At 36.3% G+C, this 27404-nt stretch overlaps 1 protein-coding gene across 1 annotated transcript in view; it reads right to left on the bottom strand.

Annotated features, from left to right (window-relative positions):
• The window catches only part of LOC120629463 (neuronal acetylcholine receptor subunit alpha-7), a 74969-nt gene extending 57765 nt beyond the window's left edge, over positions 1 to 17204 (bottom strand). Inside the window, exons 1-3 of the mRNA XM_039898407.1 lie at positions 17183 to 17204; positions 15052 to 15078; positions 7968 to 8107 (exon numbers count right to left, since the gene is read on the bottom strand). Of these exons, the coding sequence (XP_039754341.1) occupies positions 7968 to 8107; positions 15052 to 15078; positions 17183 to 17204 (189 nt within the window). The remainder of the gene's footprint in view (positions 1 to 7967; positions 8108 to 15051; positions 15079 to 17182) is intronic.
• Positions 17205 to 27404: the final 10200 nt, after the last annotated feature.

Here is a 27404-nt window from a genome sequence, read left to right on the forward strand (position 1 = left end):
GAGTGTTGTAATGTAAAGAAATAATACGCGTGTTTAACATCTTGGATTGTGAGCTTTAAAGAGATGTTATAAATTCCACGTTAAGATACGTGTGGATTTTTTTATCTAGCATAGAAGATATAAAGTGGAGAAAAGAGCAAGCAACAACTGAGTTTCTTGCCGGCTCTTCTCGGTAGAATCTGCTTTCCAAAACAGTGGTAGAGTCACTTCAAACACACATACTTGACGTTTTAAAAGTTCTTATAAAGTAGGCCTTCTTGAAATAAATTAATTTTGAATTTTGAAAAGTGTAGAAAAAAAAACTTATTTGCCTTCTTATACGCATCAAACCAAAAAATATTCATAAAATATTTAATTCATACGACACTCTCCTATTTTTCTTTTTTTATGTACAATGAATATATGCATGTAGATCCAAATCCGACCCTTTTCATAGACCGAATTTCTATGAGAGAACATTTTTGCAAAAAGCCAACGAAATGGCGCCATTTCGTATGAAATTCTCATTGTATTATTCGATTGAAAAAAGGGCTTTTTTGATTAACGACTAGCTTTTGCCCGCGACTTCGTCTGCCTTTGATTTTGTTTTTTGATATGGCGTTCAATTTAGTTATAGTTCTAAAAAAATTAAAGTATTCAGTATCGCTAAGCCTTAAATGAGGGGTTTGCTGCTGTCCGCTGAGGAGTTCTGTCCCCTATCTCCAACCACATTCAGATCTACACAAAGTTTGGTCAAAATTAAACACATATTATAACTTTATAGTACAATAATAATTATTTTAATCGGTTATAATTGGTCGGAGTTATGGTGTAAAATCGTCAAACACTTTCATCCCCTCTCCCAAAGGAACCGAGCTTAATGTCCGGGATAAAAATATCCTATATTACTTCTAACACTTCCAAGAATATGTGTACAAAGTTTCATGAGGATCGGTTAAATAGTTGTTGCGTGAAAGCGTAACAAACAAACTTACATTGACATTTATAATATTATTATTATGGTAGGGAAGTTGGGATAGGTATAGGGATAGGCCAGCGCTTGACGACAATCATGTCCTTTAAGAAAGCAATGATGAGGTCTAAGTTGGAGCACGCTTGTCTTGAAAAAGCCTATTTACTCTAGCCTTGAAGGGACTCAAATTATACGTGGCAGGTAAAAACATAGTTGCCGGAAGTGCGTTCCATCATAGCAGTACGTATCAGAAACGTGGATAAAAAACGTTTTGTGCATGTTGATGGAATATCAACCACATAAAGATGCCACCGCTCACGGTGTCTCGCTGTTCTGTGGTGGAACGGGGAAGGAGAAACAAGATTGTGAAGTTCCTGAGTTACACACCCGCCGAAGTATATCGGGTAAAAAACCGATAAACAGGCAACATTGCATGCTGATGAAATAGCGATACCTCCGAGACCGGTAATCATTGCTATGAATCGATCTCAATCCTTACATATTATAAAACAAAGTCCCCCACCGCGTCTACCTATCTGTCTGGGCGCGAAAAACTGAAAAACTATCGTTTCGAATTTACGATTGGTATGGAAATGCTAAAAGCCGCGGCGTATAATATTGTTTGGAAATAAAACTGGACCCGTAAGGTAGCGCTACAATTAGGTTCTTGGTTTTTTTAAGATATTCAAACCTGTAATAAACGATTTAGGGTCGGTGGGCTATTACGACAGTACACACATCACCGTCCAGTCCCAAAGTAAGCGTAGCTTGTGTTATGGGTACCAAGGACAGATGGATATTTAGCAATAACATACATAATTACTTATCATATAAACCCCCGACATTATACAGATAAACCCCCGACATTGAGAAACATTCATGTTCATCACCCTACCGACAAAGACGTACCGCTAAGCGATTTAGAAACCTATTAGGGGTATGACTACCATACTCCCGAACAGGTTAGTCCGCTACCATCTTCGACTGTATCATAACAGATTCATTACCACCAGGTGAGATTGCAGTCAAGGGCTAACTTGTATTGGAATAAAAAAAACAAATATTTTCCAATTGTGGGAATCAAACCAACGGCTTTAGATTCAGAAGTCACTATGCCAATCGGCCATCAACTCTATTGTCGTTGTCGATAGCAAACAGAATAAAAGATATTTTATAAAGTCTATTTCGTTTTATTTCTTATATACGTAATTAAGTTTATTATAACATAATATGTTTATACTACTCGTATTATGATTTAAAGAAATAAAATATTTGCATATTTCTTATTTAGTATGTATATTTATTTATTTTATATCTTTACTTTCTGCATCATCCATTCTTAGGCTTAGGTTGCCTTTGAAATATCACTTTAAATAATATAGCTGTCGTTGCACCCTACCACTGTTTTTCTTTGTATTGTTTCTTTGTGTTTTGTTGTACAAAGTTAATCTATCTATCTACGCAGGTAAATAAGACATGTGCGATCTTTTGGCATGCCAAAACATTGCTCCACTCCAGTATGTTCTCCAAGCACAACTGACTTTAACTACGTAACCAGACTCCCGGGTAACTCTCGACCATTAATCTTGCCGTCAGAGATAAATGCAGCCGCATCCGGTAACATTCGTGAGAGGTAACACACGTAAATCATGCACAAGCTAAAAATGCCATTTCTTGTCAGACTTCTAGACTTTTAGAGGAGCTAAAATAGATTTTTCACTTCTGATGCTCCTAACATTATTATTTATGCAAGGTGTAAGTGGTAATCTGACCGCCGCATATTTTTATGCTATCGTTCATATAACTGTTAAACCATAATGTGATGGTGGAAGGTACATACAATGTCTATTGTGAAAGTGAAATTTTATAGTGCCTTCCTTAAATGATTCCAATACGGGTTAATGACCTAAACCGGTTTGTAAACGTTTCCGGTGTTCGAGCCCTGGCCCGAAAGGACGGCTGATTCGACACGTCCGGAAAGAGATCAGGTGCAGGACCGACAGCTTAACATGCTCTCCGGGGCACGGGAGGGAATCAGCTCCAATATCCAAACTTCGGGCTGATACTACGAATCTCTTGATAGAAAACCCCAATACTATTTATTGGCACGATGACCTGGTCCGCAGTTGAAATGATAAACAAAAGATCAACGAGGCAGTCAAAACTGAGAATATTAAATGTTCGTTAAAGAAAATGGTGGTACAAAAAATCCATGAAATAAAATATCGAATACGCCATGTAAAAATTTCACGTCGCTTTTAATAGGGGCTTATAACTGGTGTTTATTTTTGGAGGATATTTTACATACGTATACCTCCCTTGAATAAGCCCCTTCAACGATTTTTCCTCTATGTTGGCTTCATTTTCTGTTACACTCTATTACACCCTTTATGTTTTCAATTTGAATGAATTCCCCTTCACTGAGTACATTCAAAAGGTATCCAACTTCTTAAATACAACCGTAAATATTACTTTTAAGTTTAACGATACTATTCCACTTCGGATTTTATTTCTAAATAGACATAAATTTGCGTCAGGTTTTGGATTTAATTTCATTCTAATTCAGCGATTTTTTATCAATTTAACGCAAATTAATTCATTTACAACATTATTTTCGCTGTGCAAGTTGAATGAAGCAACAATAGAAAACGTAAATTTAACGGGAGAGTGAAAAACTGTAAGTGATAATAAGAAACCATAGAACGTTTTTTAAGAAAATGTAATTGGAACTTACAAACAGAGTATACAACGTGTAAATAGCAGGCTTTACCGTCACATTATGTACTCTCTGAGACTTATCAGTGACACCGAAAACCTAATAGTTTTTGAGTAAACTACTGCCATAGTTATTGCTATAAGAAATCAGATACAGCCCTAACATCATATGCAAAATTTAAATCATATGACTTCCGTCATATTATTCGGTACCTAAGCGTCGCGTAGCTTAGGTACAAACTATGCGCGCGTCTAGTATCTTCAATAGGGTTGCCATAAGTAAACACTTAGAATGTTTTGAATTCGTTTCTATGGAATAATAAATACATTTCTTTAGATTTAATATATTTACGGGGTGATTCCTTTGTAATATGCATCCTTCAAGACTTTTTCGTAATTCGGTTACACGTTGTTTTATAATTATTCGTCATATTTTATCTTCTTGGTGATTCCAATTTATTGGTGTTTTAAAAAGTAATTCAGTAATTATGATATAAACCAACCATCAATTTTATTTTCGGTAGTTTTGTTTGTTGTGTTTAAACTAGCCATATTTATAAGGAGAGCACTGTCATCTTAAACACAGGTTTATTTAGGGACAGTTGATTTCTGTATATCCGCGTTATCCACGTTATTTATAAGAATAATATAAGTTATACCTATTAGGCAGATAGAATGTGATGTGATGGATCATTATGTACCTATGATGTTTTTGAACAATTAGAAATTTATTTATATATTTAAAATAAATAATATGCTTCAACGGTTTAGAAAAAAGTGCTTATTGGGTTCGGGTTAAATAAGGGGCTGAATAGAGACTGAAAATATAGATGAGTTAATACAGAAAATAGTTTGTAATTATTAGATGTATTAATAATGTAATGTGTAGTGTAATGTATTTATTAGATCGCGCTTAACTCAGGAAATATCAGTTCGATATCAAAAAAATCCTGTTGCATCAGATAGCCTAATGCTCGAGGTAGATTATATTATTTGAATTACTATTTGAATTCAGGCTACGACCCTAAAGAGCCAATAGAACGTAGTACCTAACATCGTAGGCTGGCGAGGGTACGCGGTGGCTGGGGGTATATTGTATAGAACAAGCGACGACAGTTTGTGTGGAAAACTTACTAAAAGTTGTACACAAAGTCGCCGAGGACCGCTAGTAACCAATAAAGTTCAACTCAATCATATAAACTTTACTAGATTTTAAAATAATTTATTTACGATACCCGTTAAATAAATAATAATAAATTTAGTTCACATTTTGTCTGAAAATAATTATGCCCTCCGCTAAATTACATAATATTACAATATTTCAATTAAGTATTATTTATTGCACATGCGATTTTAAACAAATTCATTTAATTAATTGAATGCCCAATTAACAATTGCTATTTACTATTATAAATATAAACTAATTTATAGACTTTTATCCCTGTAATATATTTAATTGTATTTTCACCTTCATTAATTAGTAGCAGTAGTGACCTAATTAATTAATTAAGATATTATGAAAATTAAGCTTAATTTGCTATACTCCGCGAAGAGCAGCTCCGGTTTCGGAGCGAAACGTGCGTAGAGGGTGCCGAGGGTCTGTTGTGGAGTATACGAATTGAAGAAATTGTAAATTACACCATACAGATTACTCCTGCTGTTCGCGGAGTATAGCAAATGAAGCTTAATTTTCATAATATATTATGGATTTCCGCTAAGTAACGCCTGCTTCTATCCAAGATGTGACAAAAAATATTTTACATTTCACTACAAGTTAACTCTTGACTGCAATCTCACCTGGTGGTAATTATGCAGTCTAAGATGGTAACGGATTGACCTGTTAGGATACCCCTATCCATCATCATCATCACATCACATCAACCCATTAGCCCACTAGAAAGTGTCTCCCACAGTGAGAAGGGGTTAAAGCCGTAGTCCACCACACTGGCCCAGCGCGGATTGGTGGACTCCAAACACCTTTGAGAACATTGTGTAGATCTCTCAAGCATGCAGGTTTCCTCAGGGTGTTTTCCTTCACCGTCGAAGCAAGTGATATTTTTAATTACTTAAAACGCACATAACTCACAAAAGTTAGAGGAGCGTGCTGGGATTTGAAGTTGACCCCCCGAAAGTGTAGTCCGGCCCACCGGTCCTAACCAGTTATATTAAAATCACACTCTAACGCATTTCTCCGTACCATCTTACCGGAATACTAAATCGTTTCGCGGCAAGACGTTTTCAGTAGGTTGGTAAAGAACCTACGACTAAAACCTTCAGGCCAGATAAGATCAGAGAAAATAAAAAAAAACATTTATGAAATGTTTCTCTTACTTAAATACTGAAGTAGATAGAAACCGGGCTCTAAGACTTATAAGATCACCACGCTCACAAATGCCAAAGATAGATCTTCACTCATTCCCGCAACTCAATATATCAAAACCGCAATTAATTCTTACCACGTACCTAATCCTCTTACATCACTATCGCTAATGAAATAAACGTCTTCATAAATAGTAATTATATTCCTACTTCCACATTATCAGTATCTTAAATAACTAATTCCATATTGGCGTTGGCAATATTAATTGTTTGGTATTTCGCTTTATATCTATTTCGCTTAGTCTATGCTCAGACCTTATGATGTTTTTTGTTTTTAATTTTTGATAAACCTAAAGTAACCTTTTAGTCAGCACAGAGTAAACATGTTGGTTTATTTCATAACTAAGGCAGTCTTATTGTTATAAAAATGTGGCTCCAAATTTAGCTATTTTTCTCATAATCTAATAAGGCACTTGTAAATCAAACTCACTAAAGTCCTATGCAACCGCTGACCTCTAGATAATCTGTTGTCACTTTGCTTTAGTCTCCAAATTGATTGACGCCATTTTAGCACTGTTAGTTGTGAAGCTGTAGGTATGAGTGTCCAAGGGACTAAAGTATCCCTCATCATGAATACAGGTATCTCATCATGAACTCTATAAACATACATACTAGTCCCAGAAACACTCGTATGTCTCGTTTGACGCATAAAATGGGTACAGAATTGGAGCTGCCATTTTTTAAAAGACAGTCAGTCCAGTGTTTATAATATAGGTTAGTGTATTCAACCAATGACAGACAGCCTTGCGGAACATGGCTAGCATAGGCGGAATACAAAAATATAGTCTCCTTATTTCATATACAAGGGATAAAATTTACTTGTCCCTACCAAAGCACTCAAGAAGTTTTGTGTATTTCTTTGTTTCTCGAGTAAAACTGAACGTATCAGGTCCCATCGTTAATTTTATTATATAATTTGCATAATTTATCAATTAACCTATGGTACATACAAATTCACATATATCTACTTTAAAGCTATAAATATATACTAAAAGATATAAAGTTGATTTGATATATTCATTTATATCTAGCACATCTAACACAGAATACCACTGATTTGGTGTACACTTCAGCGGATTTTCGATTAACCATTCATACTTTCACCAATCAATCATCAATTGTATAAAAATATATAAACAAGCACAAAATGAAATAACTGACCGTTTTAGAAACGGTGAGTCGACAAGTATATTCTTGTTTAGGAAATTTATTTAACCTTTTATCTACAATACTTAATATTTGGCCGTTTTAAGAATGTGTTTCCGAACTAAATTTACGTGGTTGATATAACTTTGACGTGGCGCTATATTAACGAATGATTATCATTAAAAAATATGTGAACTTACAAAAAAAAATTGATACCAGTGCCATACCAATAATAAACAGAACTTAAAAAGTCGTTGAAGTCCATACCGCGATATTACAAGGTTATATCTACTGCTTAATAATGTTTTATATGACCAACTGAAAATCATTTGGAACACATTCTTTTAGCTAATGGCCGTCAGTTACTCTGCTAGAAAACTAACCAGGGAGCAAGAAATGCCAATGCAACTGACATTTTAATTTGTTAATGCAGTCATAGATAGAACATCCATTCATCATCTAACTAAATTAAATAAGTTTCGAGTGTCAGTTCACAAATCAAATTAGTGATTTGGTTCAGAGTGACTATGAACCTGATCTCGGGCAGAACACTCTCGTTGGCCATTCAAGGTTGTTGTAGCATTAATCCATCATCTTACTATGATGGGAAGTAAGTTTTTTAGCTTACTGTGGGTGATATGACTGCAGATAAATTCATCAACCTGACCTAGAGAGAGTCACTGTAGTTAGCCACTCGATGTTGTAAGTTGTAACATTTATCCATCATCTTACTATTCAGGTTAGTTAAAGTGAGAAAATTAGCGACGCAACTCACCACGTCAATGATTTGTTGCAGGGTGAGGCCAAACTTGACCTCAAGCGGGTCACTCTCGTTGGCGACGGGCCGCTCGAGGGTGTTGTAGGAGTTGAGAAGAGCGTTCAGGAGACGCTTCTCGTGCGGTCCTTGCTCCGATACTGTGGACAAAAACGCTAAATGAGAACCTATATTTAAACTGTTCAGTTCTTCATTCAAGATAATAAATAATTACAATCTGTGCCAGTCGGACGTCTATAATTATTATGATCTGATTTTTAATTCGGATGTACCGTTAGCGAAAACGCCAAAGCCAAATAAACAGGCCCCTGGAATGTTCAACATCACCTACAGACTACAAAAATAAAATTGCAGTCAAACACGAGTTTATATATTATTTAAAAAATGCCGTCGACGTTAACCTAACCATGTAAGCGTAAATTCACAATGCGCTACATAACTCAACAATGAAAACAATGTAACTAAATTGAAATGAAAAAAGAATCCTGTATTTTAAAATGCTTTATCTGCCGCTGCGATCTTTGTGTTTCTAGTTTTCCTCCGCAATTCTTTTGTTCACGCGTTTGTACTTGCTAATTGGGCCAGCCTTCCACTCAGTTTTATTGGACGTGACCAAGGATATCAATGTGAAGGGTAGAGCAGCTGATGGAGCCTGTATAAGGAGTTACTACTTAGTACTAAAACAAAATACTTAGTACCCGCGAAGTGGCGTGCATAGAGGGTAGGCACAGGGTATGCACATGATATAAAATTTAATAAAATCTCCAGTATGAGTTATAAATAATAGAGGGTAGGATTTTTATAACTCTTACAATGCCTATCCTTAAGTTTTTATAACTTGTATTGGAGTTTTTTTTTCATTTTATATCATCTTCATACCCTCTATGCACGCCACTGTACCTGCATTGTATCCTGAATATGGAAAATTATTTGAGTCATCGTTAATCCAAATCGCTAATTAAATGGGCGATTGACCCTAGACGTGTGAATTTGGTCTTAACCTTTTCTGAGTGCATCGAAATGCATCTTAACTCATCGGTCATTATTACTTATAACAATCGTTTAGTACAGTCTAGTTGCAACCGTGCCTGTAACCAGAAAATTATCGCCAAAAGATATAATATCCTTTACTTTTCAATATTACACGATAAACAGCGGAGGCTATCAATTGGGTGTAATTTTTTTTTGGTGATTTATGACAGACTCCACATCACTGGCCAATCTGAGCCGTTTTTGATGTTTTTTTTCATCCTATTTCAATACCAAGTCTTTGGCAATTTATATTTTTTTATAATTAATAAATATATATACAATGATAATACACACATCGCCACGTAGTCAAAAAGTAAGCGTAGCTTGTATTATGGGTACTAAATTGACTGATATATAATATTTTTATGAATAATATACATAAGTACTTATAATATAGAGATAAACACCCAGACACTTTAAAACATTCATGTTCAACACACAAACATTTACCAGTTTATATTTTTACTTCTTGAAGACGACGTTATCACCAGAGTTATTTAGTTAGTATAGCCAAAGACACTTTTTTCTTACTTATGACACTTTGTCTTATCTCATCCTAATCCACAGTTTATATATCTTTGGACTTGACCAATGTAAGCCCCGTGTTTTCTCGGGGAAGAAGTGTTAGATCTCCCTTTGATGAATTTTTCAGTATTTAAATGCCGGAGGCCTTCCCACGTAACTGTTGAGTACTCTCAATAATATTTTGCTCTTTCTTTTTTTGGCCAAAGATATATATGTTACGTTATAGAAGTCGTTAAGACTTCTATAACGTAACATATATAAAAGAGCGAGGTGGATTTATAAATTAATCCGGATGGATAAATCCACATCCATGCGATCCGCAAGGGCAATTTGGGAATTTATAATTACTGAATTATCTCTGGTCTGGTCTGGTGCGAGACTTCGGCAGTGGCTAGTTACCACCGACAAAGACGGGCCGCTAAGCGATTTAGAGTTTCGATACAAAGGCACATAGAAACCGTTTAGGGGTATGAGCTTAACATAATTCACACACCCCTAACAGGTGAGCCGGTCACCATCGTAGCCTGTATCATGATTTTAACAGGAGTTGAGATTGAAGTCAAGGGCTATCTTGTGTGAAAAGAAAACTGGTTCAGATTTAATTTGGTAGGTTTCGTCAACTCATTTCGAAAACTGTCATTTCCCTTCACAGATGAACGTGCATCAATCTTAGACTAAATATTCAGTTCGGTTATACCCATGTTGTTAACTGAAACAGGCATATACTTGTACTCCCAAATAGGTAAAAAAAAACTAAGGATATTTATGTGGAAAAACAGGAACTCGCACCAAAACATCTTACAAGTGGTAGAATTTAATAATTTATAGGTCACGTACCTGCCTTAACGCGGGATTTACAAATGGCGGTGAACGCAACTACCCGCAACAAATTGCCCAAAGCCTCGTCGGATACTCGAGGCGACCCGAACCGTAGAGTTACGACTGGATAAACCCGTTAGCCACGCACCTGAACCTCTCGACTAAAATTTACGACCAATCCTATAGGAGAGACAAAAAGCGCAATTTTGTTTGAGCATTCCTACATATTCACTGGAGTCCGGCTCGAAGGACCAGCAATAAACACTCATTTTAGGAGCTCGGATAGCTCTTATGAACGTGATATACGAAGGTGGGAACGTGACAGGTATAAATCTCTTATAGCCGGCTTATTACGCGTGAAAGAGATAGATACAACTAATACACAGGCCTTTGGAACAGGTGATTCATATCGTAGGGAATTTAACGGTACAATGGAGCAATTTACATGTAAGAGCGAGTTTTCACTATTCGAGGTCGGGTGTTTAGATGGAAAACGGAGGCCGGGTGATCCATTATAAGAATTGGTTGGGTGTTGATCTAAATGCGCGTGTATTAAACTTAAATTTTCAAGTTAAAACTAAATTATTCTATACAGATGACCAAAAGTCTTTATGTTACAAGTTATTTTATCCAGAAGTTTAAAAAGGTGTATCGCACGTGGGATGACAAAATAGTCTGCTATTTATTAATACTACAAAAATATTGGCCAAAAACAAATTTATGTCGGCCGAGTGGCGCAGTGGGCAGCGACCCTGCTTTCTGAGTCCAAGGTAGTAGTTCGATTTCCACAACTGGAAAATGTTTGTGTGATGAACATGAATGTTTTTCAGTGTCTGGGTGTTTATCTGTATATTATAAGTATTTATGTGTATTATATTCTTAAAAAAATATTCATCAACTATCTCAGTACCCATAACACAAGCTACGCTTACTTTGGGGCTAGATGGCGATGTGTGTATTGACGTAGTATATTTATTTATTTATTTACTTATTAGTTATATATAAATACTCCACCAATCCGCACTGGGCCAGCTTGGTGGACTACTTCCTTAACGTCTTCTCAATGTGGGAGAAGACCCGTGCCATGTGCCGATAATGGGTTGATATGAAGATGATGATGAAATACTACATAGTAGAAGAATCTTGAGTAGTTCTAAAAAGTGCAAAATTCCTATCTCTTATAAATACCCCACAATAACCCATTTCTATTTTCTAGTATCGTGCTATGGTCACCGAAGTGCGGAGGGTAGTTTACGTCTACGAGTAACTCATCCGCGCACCTGATAATATTATGCTAAGACTGACTTGCACTATTACGCTGACTTGCACTTAGCTCTTCAGGGTTTTCTTGAAGAGATCGCTGCCGCGATGTATATAAATATAATTTTTTGTTTTTTCTTTTTCTTGTTTTCATATTTAATTTGTACAATAAACACTTTATCTATCCGTCTATCTAAAATCTAAGTAAAGTTAAGCATATGCGGAAGTTAAATAAGCTTCGTGAAGTTCTTTTCCTTCAAAGGCCTTAGGAACAACAATTGTTTGCACTTAACTGGTTAACGGCAAAAATAATTTAGTGCTAATTTTTTTGTTTCCGAGCAAAGTTTTGGGATTAAAACCAGGGTTTTCTTTATATCAAACATTACATTTTTAGTCAACAAAGTATGAATTGCTCAGTAGCGTTTTGGCGGTTGTTCTGTGCTCCTAATTAGTACGATGGTTACTATTAATTAAAGGGTATGTTTATTTGAGCGCGACATCGCCGTGTATTGTTTAAACGGTAGGTGCCGTGTCGACGGATGAATAATTAATTACACACAGTACTCGGTTAATGAGTACGTCACATTATTGTCTGTTGTTAAACAGTAAATAATGCGACGGCTGATAATAATGCGGAAGTAATAAATAAATAAATATATTACGACAAGACATACATCGCCATCTAGCCCCAAAAGTAAGCGTAGCTTGTGTTATATACACTAAGATATCTGTGAATATTTTTTTTATGTACACAATACACATAAATACTTATAATATACAGATAAAAATCCAGACACTAAAAAACATTCATGTTCATTACACAAGCATTTTCAAGTTGTGGGAATCGAACCCACGACCAGAAGGCAGGGTCGCTGCCCACTGTGCCACTCGGCCGTCTATAGGACAGTAATGAAATTGAAAGATTCCTGGGCACATATCGAGTTATTAATAAAATGGTAGATAATAAAAATACAATGTACGTGGAACTAGAATCGTGTTCGGCTGTGGGGCTTTTGATGCTAATGTCAACATGTTGTGGCTTCTGGACGTTTCAATTAAACCTTTGAAACAAACAGATTTCGTAATGGGGTCACTTGGTCGGTGTCACGTTCGAGCTGACTTCAGGAGGACACTGATTCTCTATGAACATAGGGGTTTGCTGCTGTACGCTATCTCCAACCACATTCATCAGATCTACACAAAGTTTGACCCAAATTAAACACATAATATAACCTCTATAGTACAAAAATAATTATTTAAAACGGTTATAATTTGTCGGAGTTATGGTGTAAAATCGTCAAACACTTTCATCCCCTCTCCCAAAGGAACCGAGCTTAATGTCGGGATAAAAAGAAGTAATATCCTATATTACTTCTAACACTTCCAAGAATATGTGTACAAAGTTTCATGAGGATCGGTTAAGTAGTGTTTGCGTGAAAGCATAACAAACAAACTTACATTGACATTTATAATAGTAGGGATTTTAAACGGATGCGAAGAAAAGACGTTGTTTTATTATAAAGCAATAAAAACAGTTATATTCCACGTGAACACTCTGCTGAGGTTATTAAGTTTATCATCATCACCATAATATCCATCCCGTACGTCCATTGCTGATCATACTAAAGTAATTGTAAAGACTTCCAAGTTCCACGGTTTTGTCCAGCGGTTCTGCGACTTGTGTCCGTCTGCCCAGTTGGGGGTTTACCAACGCTGCGTTCACCGGTGCAGGGTCGCTATTCCAACAACCCAAGATCCACAACATAGTCCCCTCATTCAGCCATTATTGTATGCAGTGTATTGTGTCCAAAAACAGTGAAACTCCCCGCGCACGTCTCACTTTACACCCGCGGAATATTGCTAGCTCACAAACTTTTCCATTTTCCCATTTTATGGTGAACGTTTACAGCATTGAAGGTAAAATATTTACTCTTATTTACTTACTTACTTGTTTACTTTAAACTGTTAAATATGTACTGTTTGTGTTTAGTTTTATTTGTTCTCTTTTACTGCGGTTGGAGATAGAGGACAGAACTCCTCAGCGGACAGCAGCAAACCCCTCATTTAAGGCGATACTGAATACGTGAAATTTTTTTTTGGTCTACAATTTAATGCCACATCAAAAAAACAAAATCATACGCGGGCAACAGCTAGTAGTATATAAATTGTATCTATTTAAAACCGTTTAACTAATCACAACTTAATTAGTTAAACGGTTTTAAATAGATACAATTTAACAGTCCAATCGAACCGATCATCATCAAATCGACCCAATAATGGCCCATTAGAGGGCACGGGTCTTTTTTTTTTGTGTTTAAAGACAAGCGCTTGACTGCAATCACACCTGATGGTAAGCGATGACGCAGCCTAAGGTGGAGCGCGCTTGCCTAGAATATGCCTATTCACTCTTGATTCTAAGGTATTGGATATTGTAGGCACTGGGGAAAATGGAAGCTGGAAGAGCATTCCAGATCCTAGCGGTGCAGATCAGAAACGAAGATGCGAAGCGCTTCTTACGCGTCCGCGGTATATCGACCACGTAAGGATGCAGATCCTTACGGTGCCTCGCGGTTCGATGGTAAAAAGGCGAGGGGGGAACTAGATCAAATAGTTCTTGAGCACACTCCCCTCCCACAATGAGAAGGGGTTAAGGCCGTAGTCCACTGCGCTGGCCCAGTGCGGATTGGTGGACTCCACACACCTTTGAGAACATAATAGAGAACTCTCAGGCATGCAGGTTGCCTCACGATGTTTTCCTTCACCGTCCAAGCAAGTGATATTGTTAATTACTTAAAACGCACGTAACTTTGAAAAGTTACAGTTCGGCCCCATGAAAGTGAAGTCGATATCCTACCCACTGCGCTAACTGATGTCGATAAAAAAATCTTGAGTTGGTAAAGGCTTATTTCTGCTATGAAGCAGCATTTTTTTGCCAGTGAAAAAAAATACGAGGTGAGGTATAATAAACTAACAAAACAGTAAAACAGCCTAGTTAAGTTAATTTTTAAACCATTCAAACAAAAACTTTACTATTATATTTAATGTAAAAATTGCTGTTAACCTATATCTTTGACCATCGCTGTGCAAACCACGCCACGTAGCACTCCATTACAGTAACCGCTTTACTTTACAAAAGGTTAATTAAAATGTCCATCGTTCTCAAACGACGCTCGCTTGTCGGAAATAAAAGCTGTTGCATCGTTATTTTTCACAAAGAAATTAAATTAAACTCGATACTTCCGACTACAAAGAGTTTTTACTGTATTTTAGTAAAAATTAAGAGAGGTATTTCCATAAAGTTGGTGGCTTTTGAGACATTTATTTATCCACTGTTTGAATAGCCTCTATACAAAAACTGCCGCGTTTGTCTATGGTGGTGGGCATGTTCGATCGCAAATCACGAGTATCTAGGTTCGATCCCCGGGTCTAGCGAAAGAGATATTATAACAAAAAATATATACTACCACAATACACACTTCGCAATCTAGCCCCAAAGTAAGCGTTGCTTGTGTTATGGGTACTAAGATGACTGATGAATATTTGTATTAATAATACACCCAGATACTTTCATGTTCATCACACAAACATTTAACAGTTGTGAGAACCCACGGCCTTGGACTCAGAAAGCAGGATCGCTGCTCACTGCGTCGGCGAATGAATAAGTATTTGTATAAAAATAATAATAATTAAAAAAACATTAATATTTACTAAAAATATGTGCCGTCTAATTACTGTTCACTTATGGGCATGGTACACAAAATGCTAGCGCTATTGCCCCTTTGAATTGCTAGTCTCAGCCGTTGGGCTGAATAAGCGCCAGCTCTGTCACCATACTTGACCTGAAGATCAAGTTATTTTGGTCAAATTATTATGCACCGAGTGCTAAAAACTGTTATTTTAAACTTTTATTTATAAATTCTTAGTACTAGCCACTGCCGTCCCATCAGAGTATGAGAGTGAGAAAATAAGGAGATCACGTTATTACAATAGAGAAAAATTATAACAATTGTTGTTGACATAACGATATAGGTATATATAAACAATATAACAGTTTTATAGTATTTTTAACGCTATTTCAAGTTACATCGTCATTTTAAAACGATTTTTGAATCTCGAACGAACGAAATATTGACGATCTGATTCTGATTCGTCCTTGTATTTAGATGGAAGAATGGCCATGTTTTTTAAATCCAGAAATCCATAAACTGTGTAGTAGGTAGGTAGGTGTGTACACCAAGCGGTGTTTCACGGTGTTTCATTACAGAAACCGCTTTACTTGACAAAGGTTTAATTAAAACGCCCATCCTACGTAAACGACGCTCGCTTGCCGGTAACAAAAGCGGTTGTATTGTTATTTTTTTTTTATAGAATAATTAAATTATAATCAATACTTTGTGGACTACAAAGAGAATTATCTACGCGAAGTACTCTACAAGCTCGATTTAATTTTAATAGTTCGATTTAAATTTAATAAAATTTCTCCTGTTCCGAGTAAATATACAGATAAAATATGAATTTAAAGAAGACCTGACCTGTTTTACTAGCACTTTTGAAACGACGTTACTGATTTGTAGTGACTTTACCACGAGCCCGGAAAGTAAATTGTACTATACTAGAACTCTAAAAGAAGAGAAAAACTCTGCGGGTTGCTCTATAAGAATGAACTTTTTTATTAAAATACAATTTTTTTATAATTATGACTTTGTCACAAGTTTGGAAAGTAAATCCTACTAGACTAGAACTCTAGACAAAGAGAAAATACTCTGCGGGTTGCTCTATATGAATTAACTTTTTTCTTTAATACACAATTTTTTTTTAATTTTGTCTTTGTCACAAGTTTCTGAAGTAAATTCTACTAGACTAGAACTCTAGACGAAGAGAAAAACTATGCGGATTGCATCGGAGCGGATCTATAACAATTAACTTCATTTTTAGTTTCCATTTTAGTTTGGAAAGTAAATACTACTAGACTAGAACTCTAGAAGAGAAAACCGCGGGTTGCTCTACAAGAATTAACTTATTTTTAGTTTTGTTTAGTGCTTGACTACAAATATGATATACAAAATACTTTTGTTCCACTAATAAATGACCAAGCGTAAACTTCAAACAACACTATGTCACATGGCAAAGCACTATACTTTATTATGTGTACACAGCATACTGTTGATTAACCGTCGGCTTTGGCAAGTTAATTGAATCTCCGTGTCACCACAGGTAATTATGGTAATCATTAGTGCACTCTCCGGAGGCGTTAACAATGTAAATCGTCCATTCTTATATTTCATCATCATCAACAATATATCTCACTAAACCCTAATGGGAAGGTTTACCAAAAATTTGGACGACCTCCCTGGCGCAGTGGACGCTGTGAATGTGAGTAGGAGGTCTTGGGTTCGATTCCCAGTAGGACAATTTGAATTGAATTTTCTCTGGTCCGGTTTAGTGGGAGGCTGAGGAGTTACCGACAAAGACGGCACGTCTAAGCGATTTAGTATTCCGGTTGCGATGTCGTGTTGAAACCGATTTCTAACATACTCCCTAAAATGTTAGCCCACTACCATCTTAGACTGCATCATCACTGACCACCAGGTGAGATTGCATTAGCCCTTGATTTGTAGTGGAATAAAAAGAAAAATCACCATACTGGACAGATGAGTTTGTGATCCCAGTAGATGGTAGTAGCATTGAGAAAACTGTCGCTCGTTACACTTCCCCAGTCGGTGGTGACAACTGTATTCTGATCTGCTACAGTGCTATGATTAAATCGATTAAATAATTTTTTCTACTTCCGAACAAGTACGTCTCTAAATGCAATCTCACCAAGAGGTAAATGATGCAATCTAGAAGCTACAGGTTAGTGATTTTGAAGTTTAAAAATATATATAGCTTATACCCCTAATCGGTTTTTACGCGGCATTGTACCCGAACATTAAATCACATGTTGGCTTGTCTTTCCTTCGGTAAAATGCTAACTAGTCAAGGCTGAACCCCCAACCAAATGAGACAAGAGATAATTCAAAAGACTACAAATTCCTAAATTGCCTCCGCATACAACTTCAACTTAGAAGACCACAACGTTCACTGTTACACAAGGGTGGTCAAATAAAAATTCTAAATTCATTTATTTCTAGTAAGCCTAATAAGCACTTTTGAAACGTCAAGTCTGTCTGTTTGTAGTGATTCTACCACCGGTTCGGAAGGCATATTCTACCGAGAAGAAGCCGCCAAGAGAATCAGCAGTTGCTCTTTTCCAACATCAACAATTTACATATAAACATTCATTTTTCTATCTTGTGAGAGATGAAAGCGGAGCCGGATGCTTCCAAGCAACCTTGTCATTAAGAACTTCACCAATCGTAGAGTAAGCTCGCTGTAATAAATGTGTTTGTCGACAAAAGCTGTCGTTACAGCGAGGTCGTTGCAGAGCCATTGTTAGTGAAATACCTGGTTAATTACTGCTGTTTGCTCGTGTCAATATTTGTTAGCTTCCGAGTGGTATGACACGGACAAAATCGTAAGCCAATAACGCTTTGTTTAGTCTTAAAACAGTTTAAACAACTGACTATTCTCTTTGCCAGAAGTGGCGTATTACTGTATTTTACGAATAAAGAATGTTATTCGTAAAATACAGGTTTGCCGGAGAGTCATGGAAAAGATCACCCAATTAAGAACACACAGAAACCGTGTATAGGACTTATATTGTTCCTCGAACCAACGGTTAGTGACTTCATTATTTTACCTCTAATGTTTCAAACGTTTATTATAAAATGGGAAAATGAGAAAGAGTTGTGAGCTGGCAACATTTCGCGGGTGTAAAGTGAGACGTGCGCGGGGCGTTTTCACTGTTTTTGGACACAATGCACATGCTGAACGAGTCTTCTGTATGTCCTTAATTCTGTGGAAAAGAGCATGCTAGGCATAAAAATAAAAGATAGAATTGAAAATATATACATTAGTTCTCCTAATGTATTTATTTTCATTTCTATCTTTTCGACAGAATATGGAAGAATATAATCGACGCGGCAGAACAAGCATGTATCCTTAAATGACGCTGAGCCAGACACATACGAGAGCTAAAGACTGGCGATGGACAGAAATGATACTTCACTAGTATCTACGCAAAGAGCGCCGACTGAGAGAACGGCCGCGGTGTCTCTGGAGCAAAAATATTATCAAGGCGGTTGGGACTACATGGACAAGTCTGGCGATAGATAAAAATTTCCAATTGACTTAAAATACCTAACATTACCGCTAACTATGGGCCTCATAAGATGGCTCAGAGTCACTCAGCGAGCGATGGAGAGAGCTATGCTCAGAGTATGTCTACGTGATCAAATCAGAAATGAGGAGATCCACAGAAGAACCAGAGTTACCGACATAGCTCAACGAGTCTCGAAATTGAAGAGGCAATGTGCGGGCCCCAAGGTGCTGGAATGGCAGCCCCGCATTGGTAAGCGCAGCGTTGGTCAACCCCCAACGAGGTGGACAGACGATATTAAGCGCGTCGCAGATAAACGCTGTACCCAAGCGGAATTCGGAACTCCCTACAAAAGACCTATGTCCAGCTGTGGACGTCTATCGATTGAGATGATGATGATGATGACCTAACATTGACATACAATGATTTTATAAATGACAAACTAAAATAAGAAAAAAAATTGACATAGGTACACATTGACTGAGATTATACTGAATAAATAATTCAATTATTACAATAAACAAACAACAGAAAACAGTTATTTATAAACACGAATATGAATGTTTTATAGTTGGAAATAAAGCTTTATTTATTTTTATATTTATTATTACTCTCTGGATCAACTGGGTTTTATTTTTTTTGTTTCAATTTCGATACCGATCGTCATATTTACCCACCCGTGTATCAAATATCTGCATATAGTCTTTTATCAGTACATAAAAGGCCTGCACATCAAAAATGAATTTTGTTTAGTCAAAGATAAAACTTAAGAAGTTCTCCTGTTTAAGAATTTTGACTGCAACTTCAACTTTTGAGATCTCCCTGGCATTGGAGAGTTTAAATAAGATTCCAGATAAAAACCTTAATAACTAACAATTTTTGACATCGCCCGGGAGTCGTACTCAGGCCTTGTAATATTTAAACATATGTAGCTTCACTAGCTATTCGGGTTTAAAATAATTATTTGAAATATAAACATGGTAAATAATACATATAAGTGAAGTATTTATTTTAAAAGTCAAAAGAAGCCTATGTAAATAGTGAACTTTAATTACTTTTATTAAAATTAATTAATTTATTACAGCGTAATTTCTCCTTTACTGCGTTTAATATAATAATATTTAATCACTGAGCGCAAAACCAATTCTGAGGGGGAAAATAAAATTGGTTTGGTTAAAATGTGTTGGTCAAAATTTAAATGGAGATCGGTTTGAAGTTACTTACATTATTACAGTCCAGTTCGTTTTATATCAAATAAAAATTGCAGGGAAGTTTTATACTGTTGATATATCTGTGCGTTCGAATGTGCCTTTTGCGTTAATGAATGTTCTACCTTATAAAATTTTAATAGGGTTTTGTGGGTCATAGTTTTATATTAGAAGCTAAGATTAAAGACAGTTTGTGCATTTAAGAAAGTGGTCTCGAGACTTAGTCTTCATCGAATTGAATATTGAAAGTTACGAGACACTTACTTATCAGAAGTTGATAAGTAACGTCTTCTGCGCTTTCTAATAAATAAGCTTTCATCCCCTATGTATTATGTTTTGGGGTGGGATCTTTATATATTATTGACACATGTATTCTACTATATCAATCTAATATTGATCTGGGCATAGACGTTTTACATTTATATACTATATTAATCTACTATAATAACCTCAATACTAATTTCATTTCTTGAAAAATGGTGGATTCTGGTACAAATTTTTCAGCTCTATTTAACCCACTTAATAGTTAAAAAATATAGAATTTTCTTTCTCTTATTATTGCCTTTTTTACACTTTTTATTAGGTTCACCTGTATGTTTGTTTGTATGTTTTTAACCGACTCCTTTGGACTCAATTTTTACCCTGTTTAAACGTGTTGATTTCGTTCAAACTTTGTAGATAAATCGAGGACCGATGACAATACAAACATGATGCATATTTTAATTGCCAACCATTATCCTTACCCTATTTTTCTAATTTTAACAGATTTGATGGTAGCTGGGTTACCGAATAATGTTGCTCTATAAAAAGAATAGTTAAAGACAAAACTATAAATACACGTTTTTGTAAATAAACTAAACGTGGAACTAGAAGGTAGAAATAAGAAATTAGTTTGGTTTTTTATACCAAGCGTGTGTTTTAGTTGTCCTAAACTATTATTGTCTTAACAAATAACATTTTTTAAATCCGTATGTTCCAAATTGTTATTTAAGCCAAGTTTTAAACAGCACGTTAAGCTGCCCGTTCTTGTTGTCATGCAGTTTTGATCTTTAAAACCCGCCAAGCAATAATTAGAGCAGCGTGGTGGGTATAAGCTCTATCCATATCTCGGAAGAGAGAGAACGTCTATGCCCATATTTGTGACGGGATTTCATGAATTTAGCTTAGATAGACTTCGGATTTGTTTCTCAATAAAATATAAAAGCAGCTTTGCTATACACATAATATAAATCAAATAAGCTCCCAGCTAGGTAGGTTGTACCTACAACAGAACACGAGGCCGCTTCCTCCCAACCCCTCCCCGGTTGCCATGGCAACCCGTTTCAATTCCGCCCCAATTCGAGGCGTCCGAGAAAAACGCGGCAAACGTGATCCCTCATTTTAATGCCTTTATTATCCTGCACCTTTGATTCCCGGGTAATTTTAACAGAAATATATAAGTGAAGGAATAACTGAGTATTATAAATAAATCATCATCACATCAACCCGTTACCAGCCGGTGTTATTTAACCCAAAAACTCCCTACACTAAACTAAAGGAGCAATTTAATTTCCTTGGAGTGCAGTCAGATTTACGTACTTGTCGTACGCTGACTTTGAGCATGCCGTTTCATAAAACTAACTATGGAATGCACTCCCAATGAGCATACGACAGTCAAGGTCACTAGACATATTCAAAAATGCTGTTAAAGCACATTATCTTGAGCAATAAAGACGACAGTGATTAACTTTTATTATATATTAGTTTATTATTTTTTAAAGTAGTAGTAGTAGTATTTTATGTGTGTAATCTTGTTAAGTATTAGTGTGTAATAGTTCGTTAGTAGTATGTATATAATAATAATACCCCACCAATCGGTTTCCCTTGGTTTTCCTAATCCTAAGGTTGGTGGAAGGATCGCTACTAAGCGATAAGGCCGCCCTTTGTATCCTACTTTTTAAGTTTATTTTTGTTGTGTACATTGTTTTTTTTTCTATTTGTGGTGTACAAATAAAGTGTATACATAAAATAAATAAATAAATTCAGAGCACGGGTCTCCTACCACAATGAGGAGGGGTCGTAGTCCATCACGCTGGCCCAGTGCGAATTGGTGGACTCTACACACCTTTGAGTAGATAATGTAGAACTCTCAGGCATGCATTACCTCAACATGTTTTTTTTCACCGTTGAAGCGAGTGATATTTTAGTTACTTAAAATGAACATAACTTTGAAAAGTAAGAGTTGCGTGCTGGAACTCGTTTGTTTATATTCACAGTTTGTTGTGACTCTACCGCCGCAATAATTTGACTTCCTTGACATAGGAATTATAATTCTGAAAACAATAGCTTTAACATTATTAAAATAATACTGATGTAAGCGATGATAGCATAGCTTAAAACAATTTAAGTTTAAAACAGTTTTCTTTTCAACTGCTCTTATTTCAGAATATTAATCCTTATATCAAAAATTATAATTTTTATAATTTATATACTACGACAACGCACACATCTCCATCTAGCCCCAAGTAAGCGTAGCTTGTGTTATGGCTACTGAGATGACTGATGAATATTTTTATGAATAATGTACATAAATACTAGAGGTTAGCGATAAGGCCGCCAAATTGTACGTTCTACCTTATTGTGCTGTTGTATTTGTATCTCTGTAATTTTTCTCTGTGGTGTACAATTGTATTCATTCATTCATTCATTCAAATACTTATAACATACATATAAACACCCAGACACTGAAAAACATTCATGCTCATCACACAAACATTTTCCAGTTGTGGGAATCGAACCCACAGCTTTGGACTCAGGAAGCAGGGTCGTTGCAAACTGCGCCAATCGGCCGTCAATCATGATATTACTCTCATGTTTATCAAAAACATTATACCTACTGCTTTATGCGACGATATCATACTTAAAAGCTGTGTTATTATGTAGAACAAACTGTTAAAGCTCTTGTTTCAAAATGTCAAACCTTATTTCAAAGACTTGAAGACTGAATCAGGACGAAGAAGTAGTAATAATTTCCTTTGAAAGTTTTCCCCCGGTCCGGCGTAATTGGCACGTTTAACCACAGCCTCTATGGTATAAATATAAAGCGAGTTAGGAACATGTAACTAGGTGACCTCTTGCGTCGCTTTTATCTACACATGCACTGCCCACAAACCGGATTAGCCTCCGCTGAAAAGGCACAACTGCTTTATTACGTTGAATAGTAATCTACATGCGCTGTGTTTTTCAAATATTATTGTAACGAGTTATCTAGTTCAAACTTTCGACCTGGCCTTATAATAGACGGCCGATTGGTACAGTGGGCATAGAAACTGCTTTATGAATATATGAGCTTTATATACTTCTCAAAGGCGTGTGAAGTCCACCAATCCGCACTGGGCCAGCGTGGTGGACTGCGGGCTGAACTCTTCTCATTGTAGGGGAGACCCGTGTAGGGGGCCGGTAATTATTGATGGTGATGATGACGATTATGTATTGGATTCTAAATGATAAAACAAATCTGTATGTCGTGGTGACGGTAGAAGAAGAAGAAGAAGAAACACTTTATTGCACGTATAACATACAGGAAAAGAAACAGTAAGGAGTATACAGTACACAATGTAGACATGCAAAGGCGGCCTTATTGGTGCAAGCAATCTCTTACAGGTAGTTCAAAATACTTTTTCAAAGAAACGCCTGCTTCTATCCAATATTCAAAACTTATTCTATGTTAGTATTGTTGGTAACGTTATGTTCTTAGTATTTTTTATCTACCTCATGGCCTGGGCCACCCACCTATTTGATTTGCCCTGGTGCTGGTGCTGATATTCCAGCTCCTCCAGAAAGGGGTTTCCAGCTTGACAGCCAATGACTGAGAAGGGACCTTCTCAATAGCATGCCCATTATGGACGCAGCATTTAAGATCAGCAGTGGACTGTTAAAGGCTATTGATGATGTAGGCACATACATATAGACAAATGAATAGAAGTATTAATTTAACGGTAACAAGTAGAGAGCAAATGAGGGAGGAACTAATTAATCGTGTAACAGGTTTGTGTGTCGTAAATTGAGCTAATTCTGGTATCACGATAATTAAACTAAAAGTCGTATCTATAGCATCGATATTCACACTGCTACCTCACTTTGTAACTAATTTCTTTAACCTTATATATTACTAGGAGAGATGCGCCGAATATTAGTTTGGTATTCGGATTTTGCTGTAGCATCTTTTCCAGTATTTGTATGCAGCCAAGTTATTCGGTTATGTTGCCCGATATATTCAGTTCAAGCATTTCTTTTATATTATTTCTGTTAAGTTTATATTATCAATTATTTAATACTTTTATAATGATAAGCACCTTTATTTTTAACGAAACTTTGTCGGTAGGATGGTAACGAGCCACGGCCGAAGCGTCCCACCAGATCAGACAAGAAAAAAAATCAGAAATTATAAAATGCGAACCTGGGACTTCCCTTTTAAAACCACAACGCTTACCACTGCGCCAGGGAGGTCGTTGGAACTTCACGAAGCGCTTTTGTTATGTCCTCTTTGCAAAGAACTACTAGTAATTCCTTAAAAAGTGGCTGGATGACTGTTTTTTACTGGTAGCTCTAGGGCATACAGTAAATCAGAGTCCGAAAAAAACCATATAAACTTAACCGAAATAAACACGTGTCCATTAAACATTCAACGGCTCCACGCGGCCGCGGCTACTAATAAATCTAAGTGCTCGCGAAACTTTTTAATATTTTAACGTGGGAATATAAAGTTGACGCTTTTTCCCGCCCGCTAACTAAGCTGTAGCCGCGCGGCCCTAACTAGGTGGTTTTTAATCAACTACGCGACCCTCGGGATCTGCAACCGCGAATACTAGCGTCAATAGTTCGGTGCTGGTTTTTGTGCCTACATGCCGATTATTTCTTAGTTTTAGCTGCTGGGCCCTAACTAATTTGTTTTTAATCAACTATGCGACCCTAGGGATCTGCAACTACAAATGCTTATTTATGTCGTATTTATTAGCGGCATTTCTGACAACAATGTTTTTTCTACCGTACTATTTTTTTCTTGCTTCCATGTGATAGCTTAAAGTGAATATTTTTGCATTTGTGTGCAACCGCATTATTCAATCACCACTTTTTTGTGTAACCATCACAAAAAAGTGCTGGTTAAATAATGCGGTGGTTAATTTTTTTTTTTTTTTAAAGATGATGTTACATTTATGTTTTTATATTTTTTATCTCGAAGTTCTCACGGTAATGGAAATTAACATCTAAATGAGCTATCCGCACAGCTGGTACGTATTTGTAAAAGGACAACAAAAGAAATGATAGTGAAATAAAAATAAATGTTTCCCACTCTGTAAGAGCAGAGGTAGAATTAACTAAATACTTAACCGCCGACGTTAAAGCTTCTCAGCTACTCCGAGCTCAGCCGCGGGGAATTAAGTTGAAGATAGTTTTAATTACATCCGTGTACAACAACACTTAGCGCCTCTTTAAGGCCTACCTCAGGTATTAAGGTAACTACTAAAAATAAAAATATAAGCTCAACTCACAACATGTTTGTGTGTTTTGACGAGCTCCTTGGCGCAACCTTCTACTTGAATTCACAGTGCTCCCGGGTATGATTACCAGCAGGGGCAATTTGGGAATTTATTATTCCTGAATTTTCTCAAGCCAAAACGTGTACGACACCACTTAGCGCCTCTTTAAGGCCTAGCTCAGGTATTAAGGCATCTTCTAAAAATAAAAATATTAGCTAAACTCACAACATGTTTGTGTGTTTTGACAAGCTACTTGGCGCAAACTTCTACTTGAATTCACAGTGCTCCCGGGTACGATTACCAGCAGGGGCAATTTGGGAATTTATTGTTCCTGAATTTTCTCAAGCCAAAACGTGTACGACACCACTTAGAGCCTCTTTAAGGCCTACCTCAGGTATTAAAGTAACTACTAAAAATAAAAATATAAGTTCAACTCACAACATGTTTGTGTGTTTTGACGAGCTCCTTGGCGCAACCTTCTACTTGAATTCACAGTGCTCCCGGGTACGATTACCAGCAGGGGCAATTTGGGAATTTATTTTTTCCTGAATTTTCTCAAGCGAAAACGTGTACGACACCACTTAGTGCCTCTTTAAGGCCTAGCTTAGGTATTAAGGTAACTTCTAAAATTAAAAATATTAGCTAAACTCACAACATGTTTGTGTGTTTTGACGAGCTCTTTTTCTTCAACCTTTTACTTGAATTCACAGTGCTCCCGGGTACGATTACCAGCAGGGGCAATTTGGGAATTTATTATTCCTGAATTTTGTCAAACCAAAACGTTTTCAACTATGAAAAACTATGTTGAGGTGAATAAACCTGATATTTTGACTAATTTTAGACCGAAAAGTTACTTTTTTTTTTATTTATTTATCAAATATAACAATGACATTAAAATGGTTAGTATAAAAGCACCGAAAAAACCACAGAGGTCAACTTGTTCTCTACCGATTTATTATGTCGAGGTTGCATTGTATTTTATGGTTCGTAAAGGATATTTTTATATCCCCTAGGAACGCAATTCTGTTAAAACCTCTTCAATCTAAAATGATTGATCGTTTTTTAATGAAAATTTAAAATACATGTACAAAAGTTAAAGCTAGTTCATTAAAGGGGATATATATAACATAGATGTATAACATTAGAAGTAAGAATAAACTTACAATGCAATATACTAGGTCACATAAAATTCATCATTATTTTAAAGGAAATTACATACATTTCTACAACAAACTACCCATTGACATCTTGGAGATGTCTCTAAAAAAGTTTGTATTTAACGTAAGCTTATAGAAAAGTCCTTTTACAGTATAAAATACTACTTAGTCGATAAAAAAAGCTAGGATGTGAATTATTGCTCTCACCAGGTTGCTTTTCTAATAACTTCAATATGGGATGCTGGTAACAAAAAATTTTAACAAAAGTTTTTCGCGGCCGCCACGCCAACAACCGGTATAGCCCGCCGCATTAGATGGTTCACATTATAAATTCAGAGTAACAGTAGCCAATCAAGCCGAGACACTGGATTGTAAGCGAAAATCCATCACCGATAGTAAAGACTTTTCGCATTGCATTCAAGGAACATGCCCTGGAAAATACCGCCCTGTGTCCATTAACTTCAGAGGTAGTTTTTAAGTGTCATATTACTAAGCGACAGCCGATTGGCGCAGTTTGCAGCGACACTGCTTTCTGAGCCCAAGGCCGTAGGTTCGATTCCCACTACTGGAAAATGTTTGTGTGATGAGCATTAATGATTTTCAGTGTCTGGGTATTTATACGTATATTATAAGTATTTATGTATATTATTCATTAAAATATTCATCAGTCATCTTAGTGTCCATAACACAAGCTACGTTTAATTTGGGGCTAGATGGCG

Source organism: Pararge aegeria, chromosome 2 (assembly GCF_905163445.1).
Source record: "Pararge aegeria chromosome 2, ilParAegt1.1, whole genome shotgun sequence".
Lineage (NCBI taxonomy): Eukaryota > Metazoa > Arthropoda > Insecta > Lepidoptera > Nymphalidae > Pararge > Pararge aegeria.